Source organism: Excalfactoria chinensis, chromosome 1 (genome assembly GCF_039878825.1).
Source record: "Excalfactoria chinensis isolate bCotChi1 chromosome 1, bCotChi1.hap2, whole genome shotgun sequence".
NCBI classification, from domain to species: Eukaryota; Metazoa; Chordata; class Aves; order Galliformes; family Phasianidae; genus Excalfactoria; species Excalfactoria chinensis.
In genome coordinates this window covers 84,918,954-84,937,730 of record NC_092825.1, presented here as the reverse complement: position 1 = coordinate 84,937,730, position 18,777 = coordinate 84,918,954, and the positions used below count along the sequence as shown (strand labels likewise).

The 18,777-nt window shown below is 39.9% G+C and overlaps 1 protein-coding gene across 3 annotated transcripts in view; it reads right to left on the bottom strand.

Moving 5' to 3' along the window:
- Nucleotides 1–18,777, bottom strand: part of EPHA3 (EPH receptor A3) — a 216,222-nt gene that overhangs the window by 72,667 nt on the left and 124,778 nt on the right. For all 3 annotated transcript variants that reach the window (XM_072346829.1, XM_072346837.1, XM_072346843.1), the window contains 2 exons: nucleotides 1,603–1,758; nucleotides 755–1,090 (listed from right to left, as the gene is read on the bottom strand). In XM_072346829.1, the coding sequence (XP_072202930.1) occupies nucleotides 755–1,090; nucleotides 1,603–1,758 (492 nt within the window). The remainder of the gene's footprint in view (nucleotides 1–754; nucleotides 1,091–1,602; nucleotides 1,759–18,777) is intronic.

The following is an 18,777-nucleotide window of genomic DNA, read 5'->3' as shown; positions in this document are numbered from 1 at the left end:
CGCCTAAAAAGAAAAAGCCTGACAAGAGTCTAGATTCTTCACAACTTTTACATGAAACCTTGACAAAGGAGACACAAATGGTAGAATAATGCAGCAGTGACAAAAGCTCTGATCTGACCGTTAGGGCATACTGCTGTGCTTGTGCAAGGCCCAGAGGATTGTAATAAGTCTCCACAGAAGCAGAACAATCCCTTTGCACACTGCCATCCAAGAGACTGGGACCTAATTCAGTATTCAGCTCCACACCCCCATCGTGTTGGCAATGGTTCAGAATTGGTGAGACAACTTGCAAAGGATAAAAATAATAACAAAAAACCCCAATGTTTTAAGCCTCTCTAATTTAATGTTAGCTTTTGATGTGTCTAATATCAAAGCTTTTTTTTTTTTTCACTTCTATTTAATCAAAATTAATCACTAAGATTACTACAGTAATTTATGTTGGAGATTATTGAAATGAGTGTTTTATTAAAATCTGGTTTTATTAATAAAACACATTCTGGCTACAGAATCATATGAGTCTGCTATTAGGGACTATTAACTGGGGACTGGGAGTTAATCATAACAGCTATGCTGCCAGGTCCTTTGACAGCAGCACATGTCGAGTTTGTTTCTCTTTTTACTAGCACCTTCAAGTCAATTAGTTACCCTAGCGAATGAGCATTCTAAGTAACTCCTGTAAAAGAGGCAGTAGAGACAAAGGTACGTACATCTCAGTAGTTCTGAACAAAGAAAGGATAATCAAAAGGAGACTCACCAGCCTGATTAGTGGTGATGCTGACAGCAGCAAATTGTCTGGAAAGCGTACTCAAGTCAGATACCCCGTTGACTGCATCAATCTCAAAAGTGTAATTGGTATGTGCCAAAAGGTCCACTACTGTCACCGTGGTGTTGGTGAGGCCAGTCTGACGGGGTAAGAATCGTACGTTGTCACTACAAGGCTCACATATCTTGCTGCTTCCTCCACATTTTTTGCAAATGATGTTGAAAGTGACATCCTTTCGACCTCCTGTGTCAAGAGGCCAGCTCCAGTCCAGGATAACAGATGTCTCATTGATGTTAGAAATAACGTTTCTTGGAGCAGATGGTGGTCCTGCAAAGGAAAGGAAAGGCATTTCTGTATTGCTCTGAAATGAGAGTAACAAGGGCACAACCATATAAAAGCAAAAAGTCAAGTAGCCAAACTGTTCCATTTACTTTCTGTAGAGACTCCTGAAATATTTCACTAGACCGCAGAACCAGAGCATCAAGAACCATGTTTTGCTCTAAAAAGTTAGTACTCTAAGGGCATAGTTCAGGATGGAGTGTCACTCTTCTAGAGTTGTTCTGTAGGACAGCTACTGATAACTGCTCTTGGATTTTGATGAAAATATTGGTGTGAGATTAAAAGTCTCAGCTCTCCTTCTCAACAGAGAGCTTGAAGAAAATGAGAAGAAAATGACACAAATCCAGCCCAACAATTTTTGATAGCCTGTCCAACATGTATGAAAATGTGGCAGGCAATGGATTGCTGGCTGCAATGGAACATGGGAGGAAGCAAGCAAGCTGCTCAGATACAGATGGAAGAGCAAAAACGACAGCCCCAAGCACAATGATGCTACTCACTGGTGCAAGCCATGGATGGAGGGTCTTTCTCAGAGCGAAAGTAATTCTTTTCACACCTGCAGTTCAGAGATGCATCTTCATAGGTGGAGCTGTGAGGTGGGCATTTGGCACACTTCACATTGCCAGCAGAAGCTTTATAGAACCCAGGTCGACAAGCTGCAAAATGAAAAGAGTGGAATTTTAAATTTCATGGACAGCTCTTCCATTTTAACAGGTGATCCTTTAATTGGCCTGTAATCTTTCATATATGGATCATATTATGGGGTGTTTACAATCGAAAACCCACAGTTTTGTCATATGAAAGCTGACAAATTAACTTCTTAGTAAAATAAAGTCTTGCATGAATCAGCTTCAATTTGTATTCAGTTTAGCTTAAATAGCAGAACAGTATATTGCAACAAGAAACATTTTCTACACTGTATTACAAGAACTTCACTTATTTTTGTTTGCTTTTCTTCCATTACTGAAGGCCCATGCATCAGACTCTATGAGCTGCCCCTGATACTGATTAAAAGAAATTTGTAGGTTATGTACTGTGAGGATGCTTTTTGTGTTAACACAGTCCTCTAGTGATGCTGCTGGAGTCAACAGAGTCTGCTTCTGACAAAGTCTTGGTGGTGATGTTTCACCAACATTTGCACATCCTTTCTGTTTAGGTTCCTGTTGCATTTCAGACCAATTCAAAGCCACATTTGCATCAGATGAAAATGATCTTTGAAGTAAGTTACAGAAATGAATGATGAAGTAAATGTTTTTATGAAAAGCTCATGCAATTAAATAACATGGTTGACTTCTTTCCACTAAGATGATCTCACCATCTAAAAATTGGGAAAAAAAAATTAAACCAAAACCAGATAACAATCAGGCTCTACAGCTCAGCTGCGGTTTCTCTCCAAGGCACGCATCCTCCTCTGGATAGAATTTACCCAGTATGGTCACTCTGGCTGACACACCAATAAGACTGTAACCATAACTACACAACAGCTGTACTACAGCAGCACACAGACAACACTACAAAAGGAATTGCAACTGAAAACAGGTTCAGTTATTGCTTTCATTTCAAAGCAAGAACCTGCCTAACACACTAACGTCACTGACATCCTTAGGAAACCCCAATACATTCTCATGTCAAGTCAAAATAATAATAATTAAAAAAGAGCTACAGAATCTAAAACCCAATCATTTTTGTTTATTTCTTTTTATGTGTGTGTGTCTGGAGCCCAGACAGTCAAGAATAGATAAAATGGTTCTGGACCTGTCATAGATTTAAATGCTACTTCGAAACCAAAAGAATAGGTTCACCATTCTCAGCATGAACCAAAGCAGGTTCACATTTTTCATCTTTGCTTATGGAGGTGAGCTGATCCACGAATGTAATATGAAATACAGGATACAAGATGATGTGGTCCTGTCCATTCATGCATGCGGTGCCCAAACAGAAAAATAAGTTTGGATGAGCAGACTGTGGTAAACAAAAATAATTACAACACTTTCATAAGAGATGGAGTAGAGGGAAGCTGCAGTACTGGCTGTTCAGCTCCTGCAATGCCATCTATAACCGTTTCCTACATTCATTTCCAGTTCATTAGCGTTGGGCACCAAACACCTGAGTGAAATACATTGGAAAGCAGAGGGAAACCAAAACCTCACACAGCTGTACATGCAATCTTGAAACAACAAAGAAAAACCTCCTGGCACAGCACTGAGCTGGTCTAGAGACGAAATAAATGTTTGACAAAGAAGCGCTAATCTCAGCCACCCTCCAGCACTTCAAAGACATGGCAAATAGAGGATTCTAGACTGCAGCTGCTGCCTCCCATGCCACACTAACAAAACAGCTGAGAAAGTCATCTCCCACTTCACAACACCTCCTGCAAGCCTTAATGAAGTAATCCCCAGGTTGAGCCTCTGATGCGTGGTGCCACCAGGCAACCCGTGAAAACTGGATTGCTAAAAATGCTCCTGTAGCAAAGCTTGCAGAGCCTAATGCCAAGCTGTAGGATTCAGCATAGCTTGACCTTCTGCAGCTGGGGCTGCTTTTGTTTCCATCTCATCCCAGGCTGCAAGGCTTTTTTGGAGGTTTTTGATTGTTTAACTGGAGGAAAATAAAGGTGAATTCAACAACTCTTAAACACCTCCACTAGGAGAAAATACAGCAGAGAATTGGTTCTTTTTTTTTTGTTTTGCTTCTATTTTATTGCTGCAGTTGTTGCATTCCTAAAACTCAGCTCTCATCCTTTCTCAACTATTGCCCCATGATAAACAGGTCACACCTATTTGTATCTATTATCCCTCCTGCTGATAGAGGAGCTTCTGAATATTTTACTGCCTTGTGGTACAGAATGGGCTCTCCTGGCTCCATGAAAAGAAGGGACAGCAATCCTATCCTTTCCAGTACCAGTAACCAAGAAAACACAAAAAGAAACAAGCACCACACGGCTGCTACGTATGCATTTACACACCATCTTGACCAGAAGTTCCTGTGGAAATTCAGTGTCAGTTATAAAAACAAATGGCTTCACTTCACCATATCTACTTAGCTTGAAGGAAATCTTCATATTCGCGGAAAGCGTATACAAGACAAAGAGGCATTTCTGAGTACGTACAGTATAAATCTTACATATTTTAACAACTCGTCATACTAATTCAAAATAAAGATTGGAAAAAGACTAACAACCTAAAGCTGAACCTTTGCCATGTAGTTGATCTTCCCATCAGACAATTTATGCTCTTTAAGCATAATTTATTTGTAACACCTGAACATTGATTTATGGGGAGCAACTACACTAAGATTGCTTATTTGGGACATATTTGAAGTCAGTGTTTCTTAAGACAATGAATTAAGTATCAGTAAACATGCTTGCATAAGCAGCAGATAGATTTTGTGGGTGAATATGGTAAAGGAAGGAATCAAACCTATTAAGTAGAGGCTTACAGGGCAGCAGGTCTCTGGTACAGGCTGCCTAGACATTTTGTGGATGACCCATCCCTGGAAGCATTCGAGGCTGGGTTGGATGGGGCCCTGGGCAGCCTGATCTGGTAGTGTGGCACTCTTGCCCATGGCAGGTGGTTAGAGCTCTATCTTTAAGATTCCTTTCAACCTAAGCCATTCCATGATTCCATGAAAATCAGTACCCTCCATTTAAGAAATTGTGGTGCTTGTGTGGGGGAGAAGAGAGGAAGAAGCAGGTGTGGGGAAGAGAGGAAGAAGCAGGAACCAGATCAGGCTGCTTCTTTTCCAGAGGGACAGGGACATCCCTGTTTCTCTATTGCCACCAGAGCATTTGGTGGCGGAGATGCATTGCTGGATCCCTGCTGTCCCAGCATGTCCTAGAGAGGACATCCCCATCTTGTAGATTCCCCTTGGGCTGTCTCGCACGTACTGTCTCTGTCAGAGCAATTTAAGATTATTCAGCACTGCAGCCCAAAGGAGGGGGAAAAAAAAAAAAAAAAAAAAAAAAGCAAAAAAAAAAAAAAAAAAAAAAAAGCAATTTACTTGAAATCGAAGCTTGGAATGGAAATGCAAACAAGAAATCATCTCAACATATTTAGTATTATTATTCTTTTCTTAATCATTTCTTATTTCTGATGTACAAAGAAGACTTAAAGTGTCTTTCATTCTTTCTTATGTCAGAAAAAATGGATTACATGAACTGACAGAAGAAAGCTGTTTTTTGTTTGTTTGTTTTTAAGGTGAACACCATGGCTTCAGCTTCAGTCAGGCTGATAATAAAAGCACTAGCACACAAAGTGTTCACTGAATGTGTAATTTCAGCATGGGAACAGCTCTGAGAAGCACATTTCGTTAGCATTTTCTTTCAGAAGCCAAGGATTTTCTTTTCCCCCTCGGTTCCACGTGCTTTTGTGCAAAAGATAAGAATGCGATTACCTGTTTCTGTAGTTGCCGAATGTACCAACGTTACTAGTAGGTTAGTGTATTAAACAAATGTATTAAACAAACAAACAACAACAAACAACTAAAGTACTATCTTGCATTTGCATGTATTTCACATGAAGCATTCAAAGCCAACAAACCCCTTTGGAAGCAGAAATGGGGACACTGGGCTGGGAGAAGACCTCTCTCTTGCAGCCCCAGTCACACTGTCCTCCATAGGCAGGGGGCAGTGGGAATTTGTCCCCAGGGTCCCTCACTGCTCAGCGCTTGCTGGCAGTGGTAACTCCTGCACTACTCAAATCACAAATATTGTTTTATAACTCTATTTGGACTGACTTCCATCTCTTCAGCATGAGTGTGAGCTACATTGGCTTCACTGAAGTTACCTGCTGGTAAGAGTTTCAGGACTGCGGCTGTCCTTGTTACTGGATAAAAATGAGTTTCCTTAAGCTAAAATTGATGAGTGTCTTAGAGAGCGGTGAAAGTTACTTCAGTGAGAGAAAAACAACTCTATGTGGCCATCTACAGCAGTCATTGTTAAAACAAATGGGACTGTCCTTTCAATAATCCAGTGACTGATGTATTTGACTTTGAGAGGAAAACACAGTCCTAACTAAGAGTTAAATAATTCAATCATAGGATCATAGAATTACTCAGGTTGGAAACGACCTCAAAGATCAAGTTCAACCACAGCCTAACCATAGTACCCTAACTCTAACAACCCTCTGCTAAATCATCTCTCTGAGCACCACCTCCAAATGGCCCTTAAACACATCCAGGGATAGTGACTCAACCACCTCCGTGGGGAGCCTATTCCAGTGTTTAACTGTCCTTTCTGTAAAGAAGTGTTTCCTAATGCCCAACCTAAACTTGCCTTGGCACAACTTGAAGCCATTTCCCCTTGTCCTGTCACCAGTGAGAAGAGACTTGCCCTGCTCTCACTGTAAGAACCTTTCAGATACTGGAAGAGCAATAAGGTCTCTCCTCAGCCTCCTTTTGCCCAGACTAAACAGCCCCAGCTCCCTCAGCCTCTCCTCATAGGGTTCATTTTCCAAGCCCTTCAATTTGAATTAATGTGAAATTAAAATATAAAGTGCTAAGTATACTTCAGCACCCAGACTCTGCAGTCTGCCACACACAACACTACCACCAACTTCTAGCCATATACACCACTGAATGACCCAAATCACGCAACCAGTCTTGCAGTCCTACCGCTTCGGTCCCAGCCCCACAGCCAGAGGGTGTCCCTCTGCTCTTCATGCCAGGAATAGATGTGCCAGGCCTTGGGGGCTGGCTCAGGCACTACTGCACACTTGAGAAGGATATGGCTGCAGCTACTGTGTGATCAAGTGCTCTTTCGCTGCTCAAGAAGACAGCCCAAGGATAGAACATCACTATGACACTGAGCCATGGCATTTAGCAAATAAGGGAAGTCTTTACTTTTTGGCATTGTCAAGTCCCTTTTGGAAGCACGTACAACTTTCTTCTCACTACATGTGATGATCATGGTCAGGAGATGATGGCAGCTCCATCTTCTTATCAGCAGCAGAATTGAACCCACGTACATGCACAAATGCAAAATCAGATGTGGAACAGCATTCAGCTTATGAAAACAGGTGACATAATGAGCAACATAGATTAACCTTACAAAACTCCAAACCATTTTCCTTGGATGGGTCACCTTTTTCCCTTCCTGCATGTGTTAATACCTTTGGTAAACAACAACAAAGTAAAAACCATGACTGATTTTAAATGAAGGATATTACCCAACTGCTCGTTTCACACTTCTGTTACAAACTGTTTCCAGCCATATGTGTCATTCACGTGCTATATTAAAAAAAACACTGGACAGAGGTACTGCACTTTTGGTTCAGATACATGATGAATAGGAAATGAAGGTAAAATTCTGCCCTGAATCATCCCATCATCAGTTTCTATTGCACATCATTCACTGCACTGAAAATGTCTCATTTTCTCCTCCTTTGCTCATTCTGGCACCCTGCTCTGCAGGAGACACTGCATTACAATAAGGATTTCCTGCAAAATCCCTCAGAGCAGGGAAACAGTCTTCAGCAGCTCTAGCTGACATTAGTATACACAGAGCCACTTAATCCATGGCTTTACATAGGTGAACATCCTTTTTTCCCCTGGCCTCTTCTGGGAATCTTCTTGCATGCCTACACAACCCAGACAGGCTTCTATAAAGTAGAGCAGATTTTCAATTCTTATTTCTTAGAACTTAAGACAAGCTTTTTGTCACTTTATCTGAGTAAAGAGTATGACACTACTTCAGGGAGTAATCCTCAGAGCCAAGTACTGCACCACGCTGTAGGAACACAGGCAGGGGATGGAATAGCTCTGGAATACTTTGATAGGTCCCTGTATCTAAGAGGAAGAGGAGGAGGAGGAAAGGGAATAGGCGTCAACAGTCCTAAGGTTTCCCTACTGGCAGAGATGCCCACTATAGGCTACATCACTGGCACAGCATCATGCTTTCTCTTTTCTGGGCTGTTGTGCTGGTACAAACTGTCTCATCCAGAGGAGGTTGGAAATATGTCTGAGAAAGATTTTAGTGAAGGTTAAAATCCCCAGTGGAATGGATCCCACTAGAAGATCCCCAGGAAGAGGCACAGACAGCAGCTTCCTCCTCCTTCCCAACACCAACTGTTCTGTTCGCTGGGGAAATAAAAGCTTACAGTTCTTTCACCAAGATGTAACAGACACTGGCTCCATTGCAGTCCTCAGTATGCTATGTATAATAACCCAAATAATTACCAAACTGCTAGCAGCAGGAGCAACCCAGCCATTTTTGCTGTGTGTTATCAGCAAATCAATAATATCTCGTACTGTATTTTCTGTGCTTGAAACATACTTTTTACTCTGAAAACATGGACAAAATTAAAAGTTGTGTTTAAAATATTAAATAAACATAACCATCACTACTTCCATTGTTAGCTTTGCAAAATGCAGCTGCTTATTACGATAACTTATCTTGGGGGGGGGGGGAAGACTAGTGCAGAAGGAAGCATGGCCTGTGTACACTTTTGCATCTATAGATGGGAAAATCACAGCCAAAGCTGCTTGCAGATGTGAAGAACGGCAGCTGTCCACAGCTAGAAGAGACCAACAGTTAATGAAGACAGCACAGTTCCTTTCCTCCAACAGTGACAGGGCCACCATCTGAGGGCTCAGGATATACCCTTTCTCTTCTTCATCTGTTCCTCCCTCTCCAGCCCTGTGCGGGCAGGATGGAGAGCATGCTGCACATGCAGCAAGGATCCATTGTGATGTGATGCTGCAGTGCTTCTAGAAAAATCATCCCGGGAATAAGCACTCATTTTTCACACCTGAAAGCTGCTGCCAGTACAAAAAAACACACTCAATAGTATTCAATCTTACTCATGAAATTTCTGCTTTTTCCTCCTCACTTCATATTTTATAGTGATCTGTGACCTTAATGTATTTTAATCAGATGCCTTTTAAATTGGCTTTACTCCCAGGTCAAGTCATTCAGCAGAAACAATTCCTGTTCTTTGTTTAATAACTGTTACTGGCAGACATATTAATTATATGTACATAAGAGATAGCTTTATCTTGAGGGAATAACACTGCATCTTTCAACTGCAGTCTGTAATAGTTTTGTGTTATGCCTTGCAGGCTTCTGCATCTCCTTTTATGAAGTGCATTATGGCCATGATTGCACCAGCAGCATTATTAAAAGTGCAACGTCAAAGACAGTCGGTCCTAAATGCAACACTACAGTAAAGTTGTCCAAGCTTGTGGGTATGTAAATATCATGCTCCAAAATGCATAAGGTATTTCAGCTCATTTGCAGGCATTTGTTGAGCGGGAGGAGAGAAAAAATCTTTCATTAACAGGAAAACACTGAGAACCACAGCCTTGATTCAGAATTTAACGAAAATAAACACAGCTCTACCTCAATTCCACCCATACTCGGTGAGTCACTTAAGCAAGTGTTTCAAAAGGGAATTTAATAAACCTGTGTTTATAAGCAGTGTCTTTCACTTTCCCTAAACAAGATGTTTTCCTGAAGCACAGCCTGGACACACTGAGATATATTAAACTGTCATTTTGACAAACAAAGAAATCCCATGTTCTGTTTCCTCAGAAGTTAATTTAATCCACACCGAGATGAAAAATAACTTCCTAATTTAAGAGGTATTAAAAAACGAAACAACAGAGCAAACAAACAATGAAAAAACAAAGCTTAAAGAAATACCAGAAAACATACCCAGTATTAACTTGGAATGAGAGGGGTGAAAAAAAAAAAGGCTGTGCGAGCATTTCTACAAAGAAATCTGAGAGTTTTAAATAACCACTTGGCAAGGACAGAATGTCAAGATACCCTATGGACTTCTTGAAGGTAAACGAGAGGTAGGATCTTAATAGCTTCAAACAATGGAAGCTTCCTGACATCAGTGTACAAAATACAGACCTGAGTGCCACGCAGGGCACAAACTCTTGTGAAGGCATTTCCTGTCCAGCTCGGATGAACCAGTGCGCTGTTGGAAAGGCACTGCCCATGCTTCACTGTTTTCAGAGATGAAAAATCAAAAGAGTGGCCTCTAATCCCCCCAGGTTAGATTTAATTAATAAGCGAAAAACAGCTATATCGTTTTACACAGAGGTAGTTGTATAATTGCTCTGTGCCCAATCCAGGCTGACAAGTTTATATGCGGAAGCTGATATAAATAAAGAATAAATTAATTGTCAATTAATTGACAATAATTGCATCTAGCCCTAATACTTAACCTAATACTTAACTTAACCTTTGCTTACCTTGCACCAAACGGTAACGCCATCTGAAAGTGCAACAAAAATGCAGATAATTACTTGTTCTCCTGAATTATTTTACTCTCATCTCTAAAGTCTAGATATTATTTCAAAGACTTAAAGCAAAAGTTTTAGTATAACTGCTAGTTTATCACTAACAAAGATTAATTATGGTAAACCTCCGTATTACTGTCATATGTGTGGAATAGATGATATTTTTTGCTAAAGCCTAGTCTCAATATTAATTTTTCTGACATTCCTGTCCCAGTTGTTTGTGGCAATGCACATATGTTGTTCCAAAACACTGAATTCAGAACTATGAAAAGTCTGCTTTTTGTGTCTGGCATGAAAAGAAGATGAATTGGCTTTTATCGAGGCTGAACACCCTACTGAAGCATTCTACCTTTGTTAATGCATGCATCACTGTCCCCATTTTACAGACAAGCAAATTAATACAGAATAGGCTCTAAATCCTTTCTTTCAGTGCCACCTCCTAATCAAAATGCTGCCTCGTGGTTTGTGATGCTAAGAAGAGCTCCCAGATGACACAGGTCCACTACTGCAATTAGCATGAATTAATACTTCTGTTAGTAGTCTCGGCAGAGCTGTCAAATTAATTGGAAAAGAAATTTAACAAATATCTTTCCCCTTAGAGATACTCTTTTGGGTCAGGGTTGAGGCATGTTGATCGAGCAGTGTGGGGGAAGCTTATACTTCTTATGCCCTCACCAAACCTGTTTTGTTGATTAAAATAGAGGACACTGGTTTCTGGGGCTGTGAATTTGTGACAAGCAGTAGACTGACATAAAAAAGACAACTGGTTGTTCAACCCCGGGAAATATTCCAGCTGCTGGTAAAAATGAATTAATCTCATTTTCTTACACCTCAAAGTTCGCTCTTTCAGTTTATCTCTAATTTGCACAGGCATCCTTAAGTAATGCATTCTTTCCTCATTTCTAAGCTATATCCGAACTCAGTCACTGCAGTCGAAACATGGCCAGATGCTTACAAGCCTTAAGGTTCAGGAAACAAGTACTTGGAGATGGTTTACAGTTCTCCTCCACCACACACAAACACACACACACACACACACACACACACACAGGAGTTGGCAGTTTTAAGCACTCAGATTAACAAGACACCAGCATTTAAAATTCTGTGTCTATGCTTCATACATTGACAGCTACTTGAATTTCTTACTGTTTTACTGCCAACTGTTGACACATCGCTGCTTGAATTCATGAAGAAATGGTGCTGGGAAAGAGAAGCTCTTAAGTGGAGAAGTGGTGCATCAACAGCAGGAGTTGAAAACTGTATGAAAAATTTCCTGTGGTCTAAGTTGCTGTTACTACTTGCTGACATAAGTTTGGGATGCAATTTAGTGTGTCAGAACACAGCTGTAATTTGTAACAGCATGTAAGAAATAGTCATTGTTTTGATGATTATGCTGCTAATGTCACTTGATGGGTACATCTACATAACCATTTTATAAGTATTAAAGTCCAGATCTGAAAAGCGCTCTTAAAGCAAATTCTCAGTTGTTCCTTCCAGTTGTGATTTGCTTCGCACTGTCACCTGCAGAGCATATGAACAGGTAAACTAAGTGATGCTACACACATTCTACAAGATGAGTCTACAGCCAACCTGGAGTAGAATCTAATGAAATAGATATAGTAACGGTACAGGTATAAATATAATATCAACTGCATTATTCTACAGATCTGTTCCCACTGAGCTACAATACCTGCTTATGTAGACATAACACACAATTGCTAGCTTTCAAATATCTCAGTGTAGTGAGCATTGATGAAATTGTTACATATTTCTATGAGAAGGTTTTAAAAGCTCTGGTAATGGAAATACATATGACTTTATTAACACCATTAAGCATATAATCACAAATAGTCATTATCAGCAGTATTCTACATTTACTAGGACACTAAATGGGCATAAAAGAAAGTTTCAGTAATTACTAAAAGTCTTCAAGATGAAATGATGGCTTCACCATCTTCACAACCACCACTTCTCTCCATGTGCCTTTTTCACTGATTGCATTTTCATCTTTCCAAGGGAAAGCCTGAAACTTAACCAGTTACAGCCTCTGGGGACACCTCTGCACTGACAATCTTCTCAAAGCTGAAAGGAAAAGCCCAAAGCTTTTGCAAAACTATCTAACCACTCAAGTGCAATATTTACACATTGTATGCTTTAGCTCTTATCTGGGCTTCCTTGGTATTTTGCCATTTTAGAGGAGAACCCTTAATTACTTAACATGCATTTTCTATGTACGCATTATGAAATGACTAGAGTAATTGCAGCGTAAGCAATTATCTGAACCAAACAAAAAACAAACACCCAACAGTTAAATGTTAATGGAAACAAAACAAAACAAAACAAAAAACCAACAAAAAAAAGCCCAAAGCCTACAGTTCAGCATTTTTCTTCACTCCATAACTGTGTGAATTCAAAGGGAGTGGAAATACAGATACTTAGAAAATAGATGAGAGCCATCTCATCTATTGCTACAGAACTAAATAACTTCCTATACTGGGAACGGTTCACAAAGAGTAAAGGAAACAAGAACTCAATGTTCTTCAACAGCATTCACTTTGCAATGCAGAAAATTTATCAGAAGAGGAAGGTATCTATGTTTTCAGCGTTTCATTCTGTGTATATTGACTCTAGCAAGTGCTTCTGAGTGCGAGTATAAAACGCCACATGTTCAACTGACAGTTTTCAGATCTACTGAAGACCAGTGTTATAAGCAAGTTGGCACCTCTGCATGCTATGGAGAAAATAACTAAAGAATAGAATTTAAATATTCGTAATGATTCTGCATTGTTTTATACAAAAGCTTTTGCGATTTAGACATCATTCAATTTCCTGATTAAAGGAAGAATAAGAAATGATAATGATCACCATTGTTTGTATTTTCACTTTTCCAACATCTTAACAATTCAAAAGCAGAAACTAAGCTGAAAAGACATACAAACCCCTCAAAAGTCAAAGGCATTAGGGAAAACCCATCAGGAGGCATAAAAATCTGCATCCATTAGTACCAAGTAATGGAAAAAAAGGGCTGTGGTGTTTTCATCTTTTTTTCATCCATTTTCATGGACTTATACACGTTCGATTTCATGAGGAGGGCTCGGACTTGTTCCACTGTTACAGTGGGACAGAAACCACTCCATACGCACTCACGTAGAGGCTCAGGATCCTGGCAGACACAAGATGCATGACCACCCATGAAAACTGAGGCAAAGCACTCATTGAGTACCTCAGCTTTTTCTATGTTTGAGGAAGCCAGCTCCCCATAACCTTCCATCAGAGGGGGAGCACTCTCCTTGGCCTATCTCTTCCTGCCTATGTACCTGTAGAACCCCTTCTTATTATCTTTCACATCCCTTGCCAAGTTCAGCTCCATCTGCACCTTGGCTTTCCTAATCCTATCTCTGCACACATGGACAGCAGCCCTGTATTCCTCCCAGGCTACACAACCCTGCTTCCACTTCCTGTACACTTCCCTCTTTTCCCACAGTTTAAGCTACAGGTCCTTACACAGCCACAACAGTTGCCTGTAGAAGACCCCAAATACTAGATGCCCTTTACTGGACTGATACTTGATTTTTACCCACAAAAAAACCTGATGCCATGCTTGATAATGAAATAAATTATATACTGGGATATCGAACCAAAATTAAATCTTTGTAGGTCAGGGCAGCCCACTGCTATCTAAATTATATATGATATACCATCACAGTGATGTATGTGAAACACAGGAAATTGTTACATATTAATAGAACAGTAGTTCAATCAGCCCTATTAACAATATCCAATATATTCAAGTGCAAATATATCTTGATCTGGTTGTAAAAATAGTGAAAGGATAGCAATTTATTAATTAATAAACCATTCCAACCTGTTTTATACTTGCAAAATTAAAACATGTTACTGACATGGAATGGAGAGCAGATCTCAAAAGCGAAAAGCATTTTCTTCTTTCTTTGCTAAGGCACATAACCAACATTTTGCATTTATTTTTATTAAAGAATAACGACAACAACAAAAAACATGTCAGGAAGAAAGCTAACAACCAGAACTTACAAAATAACACATAAATCTCCCAAAATGTCATGTGGCATGGGACATAAAAATATGTTCCCAAGCAAACTGAAAAAAATCACTGCTACTATATACTACTACTCTCAAAGTGCTTTTGGCAAAACTATAAGCATAACACCCCTACGTCTTCTACTGTTATTTTTTCCACCACCCTGTATGCCACAGAGCAACAAACCTGAGCTCTGCCCCAAATCTCACTCACACATTTCTTTGTCAGGTCTGGGGCATGCCTGGAAGTGTGAGGCTGGAGTGCAGCTCCCCACAACAGGACCTGGCAGTTCTGGCTGCTAGCAAGTTCAACATGATCCAGCAATGCCCTATCAGTCCAAAGGACCAACTGTACTCTGGGGTGCATCAGGTCCAGCACTGCCACTGTGTGGAGGGAGGGGTTGTCCCAGTCTGCTCTGTACTATGCAGCCTCACCTCCTGCAATGGGCACAGCTTAAGACAGAAATAAAACTCTTAATGAGAGTCCAAAGCAGCTGCTCAGGTGCAGCTTGTGTGCAGCCTGCTCCAGGATGCTTCTAGGGACTTCTAATCTGGAGTTACCTAAAATGCATCTTTTAGCAAACGCATGGTTCGGAAGATCATGAACCCTCACTACATGAGCACCCCATATGTGGTTTTTCTACTACGTAAGTAGCTCAGTTCCTTAGCCAGATTAATCTAGTAAGTTGAAGTATAATAGGAATCTGATAATAATAAATAGAAAAGCATCTATAAATGCATCTATATAAAGAACAATATCCATATAAATCAATAAAGCATTTACACATTTTTGTTTGCTCCTCTCCTAGCTGTCTGTGCTCAATAGCAAGTTAGATGTATAGAGTGAGTACAATAAGCAAGTATAGCTGTTTATTTTGGAGGCAATGTCAAAATGCATTAGCCAAATGCCATATTGGAGCATAACTAATTTGAAATGATCTTCCACTAACATGAATTTCACCAGTGCTGTGGTCTGTTGTGCTGACATCATGAAGCAAGATTAAGACAGCTCTCCACAGCTGTAAATCTAGCACACAAGATCCAAGCTGATTAAGCACTTTCCACCCCACCTGGTGCCAAGAAAGTGGCACAGTGGCACACAGAACCCCTGAGTTTGTCTCGTTATCATCTTGTGAATGAACTGTGAATGAACCTCTTTTGCAATACTTTTTGTAACAACAAAATGCCATTGTCTGACAAACATATGGCCAAAAAAAGAAGAGGTAGCTTATTCTAACGCTGTTAGAAATTTCTCTGCTTCTCCATGCCACTTGGGACAGAGACTATGAGCTAATGCATTCAAGGACAGATGGCCCTACTGTGAGCAGGGACACAGATTTGCAGTGACTGGGAACACACTCACTTTCAGATATAACCCAAGTTAACTTTCTGTTGGCCCTTTTGCAATGAAAAAAGCTTTGCTTCTATAATAGGATGAAGGAATGTTTTGCTATTTCCCCTCTACTTCTCTTGGTTACAGCAAGCATGTATGGAAAGCAGTGGGTAGAAGTAAACTAGCAGCAACTAGCCACATTAATCCCAATGAATAGTGTAAGGTAAGAGCTGTAATACTTATAGCTGATTAAACAGCTGCTAATAGTTTAACAAAGCTTGATGCAACGTTTATAAAACTGTCTTGAATCATATTATTTGTTCTTTCTGACTTGCAAAGCAGATGGAAACGTTTCTACCCTGCCTACTTGGACACATCCTCCATTTGCTTTGCCCTATCTGTAGCAACAGTTCTCAGTTTATCTGAAATGTACATGGAGACTGGCAGCACAATGATCAATTCAGTATGCAATTCTCACCAGTTTAACAGGCAGCCTCTTCTGAAGCTCAGAAGAAAAGGTTAAACTTGATGGGACAGAGTAGGAAAGAAGGAGCAGCATTCTCCAGAGCTGGCTCTTGTCATGAACAGCAGACAAGTGGAACAGTTTCTGTACATCCTACAATTCCTTCCCCCTGAATCTGCAGGGGAAAAATAACTTCCTAAATTTCACCAGAAGAAACACTCAGCTACTCAGCAGCCAGGAATGGGAAACTCTGAACTTCAAGTTTTTAGGACAACGTGTACCTATCAGTCTTTGCATACTCACACTTCTGACCATTCTGAAATGAAACGTGGTTTCAAAGACTCGTGACCTCTCAGCAAACTTCTCACAGAACCTCAAAAGTGCAGAATATTGCTGAGAAATAATTTAATTGCAGCATGAGGAACTTACGATATATTGCAGAAGTTACAGATGATATCTCTTTTCATAATCCTTATAGAAGATAGGTGAACACTTGAAGAGAGATTCATTAAGAAGTGTAATCAAAGCTAACCTTCCAACAGAACAAAATTAAGAGCTGTGATATGGGAGAATGTCACTTCAATCATATTCAGTTTCTGTTGTACATTTGTAAATTCCATGTGTGCCATTTCAATTATTATCATTAACTCTGATCTTTGATCAGCTGTAGTCAAAATTCAGATTGATGAGACCATTAGTTTGCAACCTACTCTAGGAAACCTGTTTTAGGAAGAGGGCTGGACTAGATCAGGTCTGTCCAACTCACTGCCAGCCTCAGCTTGCACTGTGGCCATTCCCTACCCCACACCTTTGCAGCAGCAGCTCTGCCTCACCACATGGCCCAGCCCCTCAGTATCAATGAAACCCCACCTGGGTTGAATCCAGGGCACGGGGTGCAGTGAGGTATCAGATCAAGTATGACAAATGATGTTATGCATTTTGATACACTGGCTAATCACAGTCTTGTCAACAGAGAAGAATATGCAACTGTGCTTTCCATTTTGATTAAGGTATTCAACAGCAGGTTTCAAGATTGCAAAAAAACCACAAAAAACCACAAAAAACAAAAACAAACAAAAAAAAACCAACAATTTTTTGTTAATAAACAAATATGTGACTCCATTTTCAGTCAACATACATACCATATCTGCACATTTTCAAATGGGATGTACTGAGTTGCAATAAAAAAACTTGATTATGTCTCTTTTACCAGTCTTACAGAAACCTCCTCTTCCCAGAGATTAAAAACACTCACCTCACAGTCACATCTTATTCATGGCATTGCTTTTGGTCGTATGTATAGTTGTGAATGACTGTTTTCAAGGATGAAGCACAGGAAGAATAAAACGTCATCAAATATCTTTGACAAACACATTGAGAGCTAAGAATCGCAGCCACTCCCACTGAATTGTTTCAGAAACATAAGGTCAAATATTCCACTAGTTTTATGCTTTTGTTGTATTGGTGTTTGTTTTAATTAGATAAAAATAAAAACGGAAATAAGTTTTGTTACTTACATGCATTAACAATATCATATATTTTAAGAGGACTGCTCTGAAAGTAATGCCTCCTATTTTACTATGTTATCCTGCCCTCCCTAACCCCCCCATGCACTCTTCCAAACCTCCATAAGATCAGCAGTTTATTTTTATCTCATTCTTCTTAGAGTCCTTTCTCTGCAAGATGTTCTTTTACAACATCTCCATCCACAGATATTGTTCCACAACTGTGGCAAAACTTCATCATAGGAGTTAAGGCTCAGCTAGTAGTAAAGGGAAGTGCTTTATAAAAAAATCATCTTTCTCCTAAAATACTCAGACAATAAGAATGTCTAACAACACTGGTTTAATCATGTAGTAATAATGTTTAACTACTTTTAAGAAGCCTGTGATACAGCTGTCACCCAGTAAAACCAATTCATTTTATCCTTGCATCTAAGACATACAGAAAAGGCCACAGCAGGCTCTCTCTCCCATTTTTTCCTCAACATTTGTGTACTTGAGATTTGCTTATAAAGAGAACTTGCTTGCAAAAAATGTTTAAAAAATATCCACGGCCCTATCCAAGGCTACTTTTGATTGTAATTTCTGTCACAGAAAAGCACTGTACAACTGTGCATAAGGTTGAATTTTCTACTGGACCATAAACGGAGTGAAGGAAATACTTGAGGACCAAAAAATAATAGAAAATAATCACAAAGCGACATCAGTAAGAGCCTATTTGTAATTAGCATTTTACCACCTGAATGCTCTTTCACATTAAGATACCACAGCTGAAGTAAAAAGATGCTGTCTGCAATATCTAAGCAGTACACTTCCGAGTAGACAAAAAAAAAAGTTACTATGATATTTTCATAGCCAAATGTTCCATGAATTCAAGATTACTAGCATAATTTAGTTTTATAAGATATCTTGAAACAGTTCCAACTCAAGCAACAGCAGAATGAGCTGCTAGGAATCCATATGATCATTCAGTCTTCACGTTCACTAAATTTAATGTTGGCTGTTTGCAGACAGGCTCCCAGAGAGGAGGCAGAAGAGGGCCAGTCAAAAGCTGCCAGGTTCAGCAGTGAAAACCTGG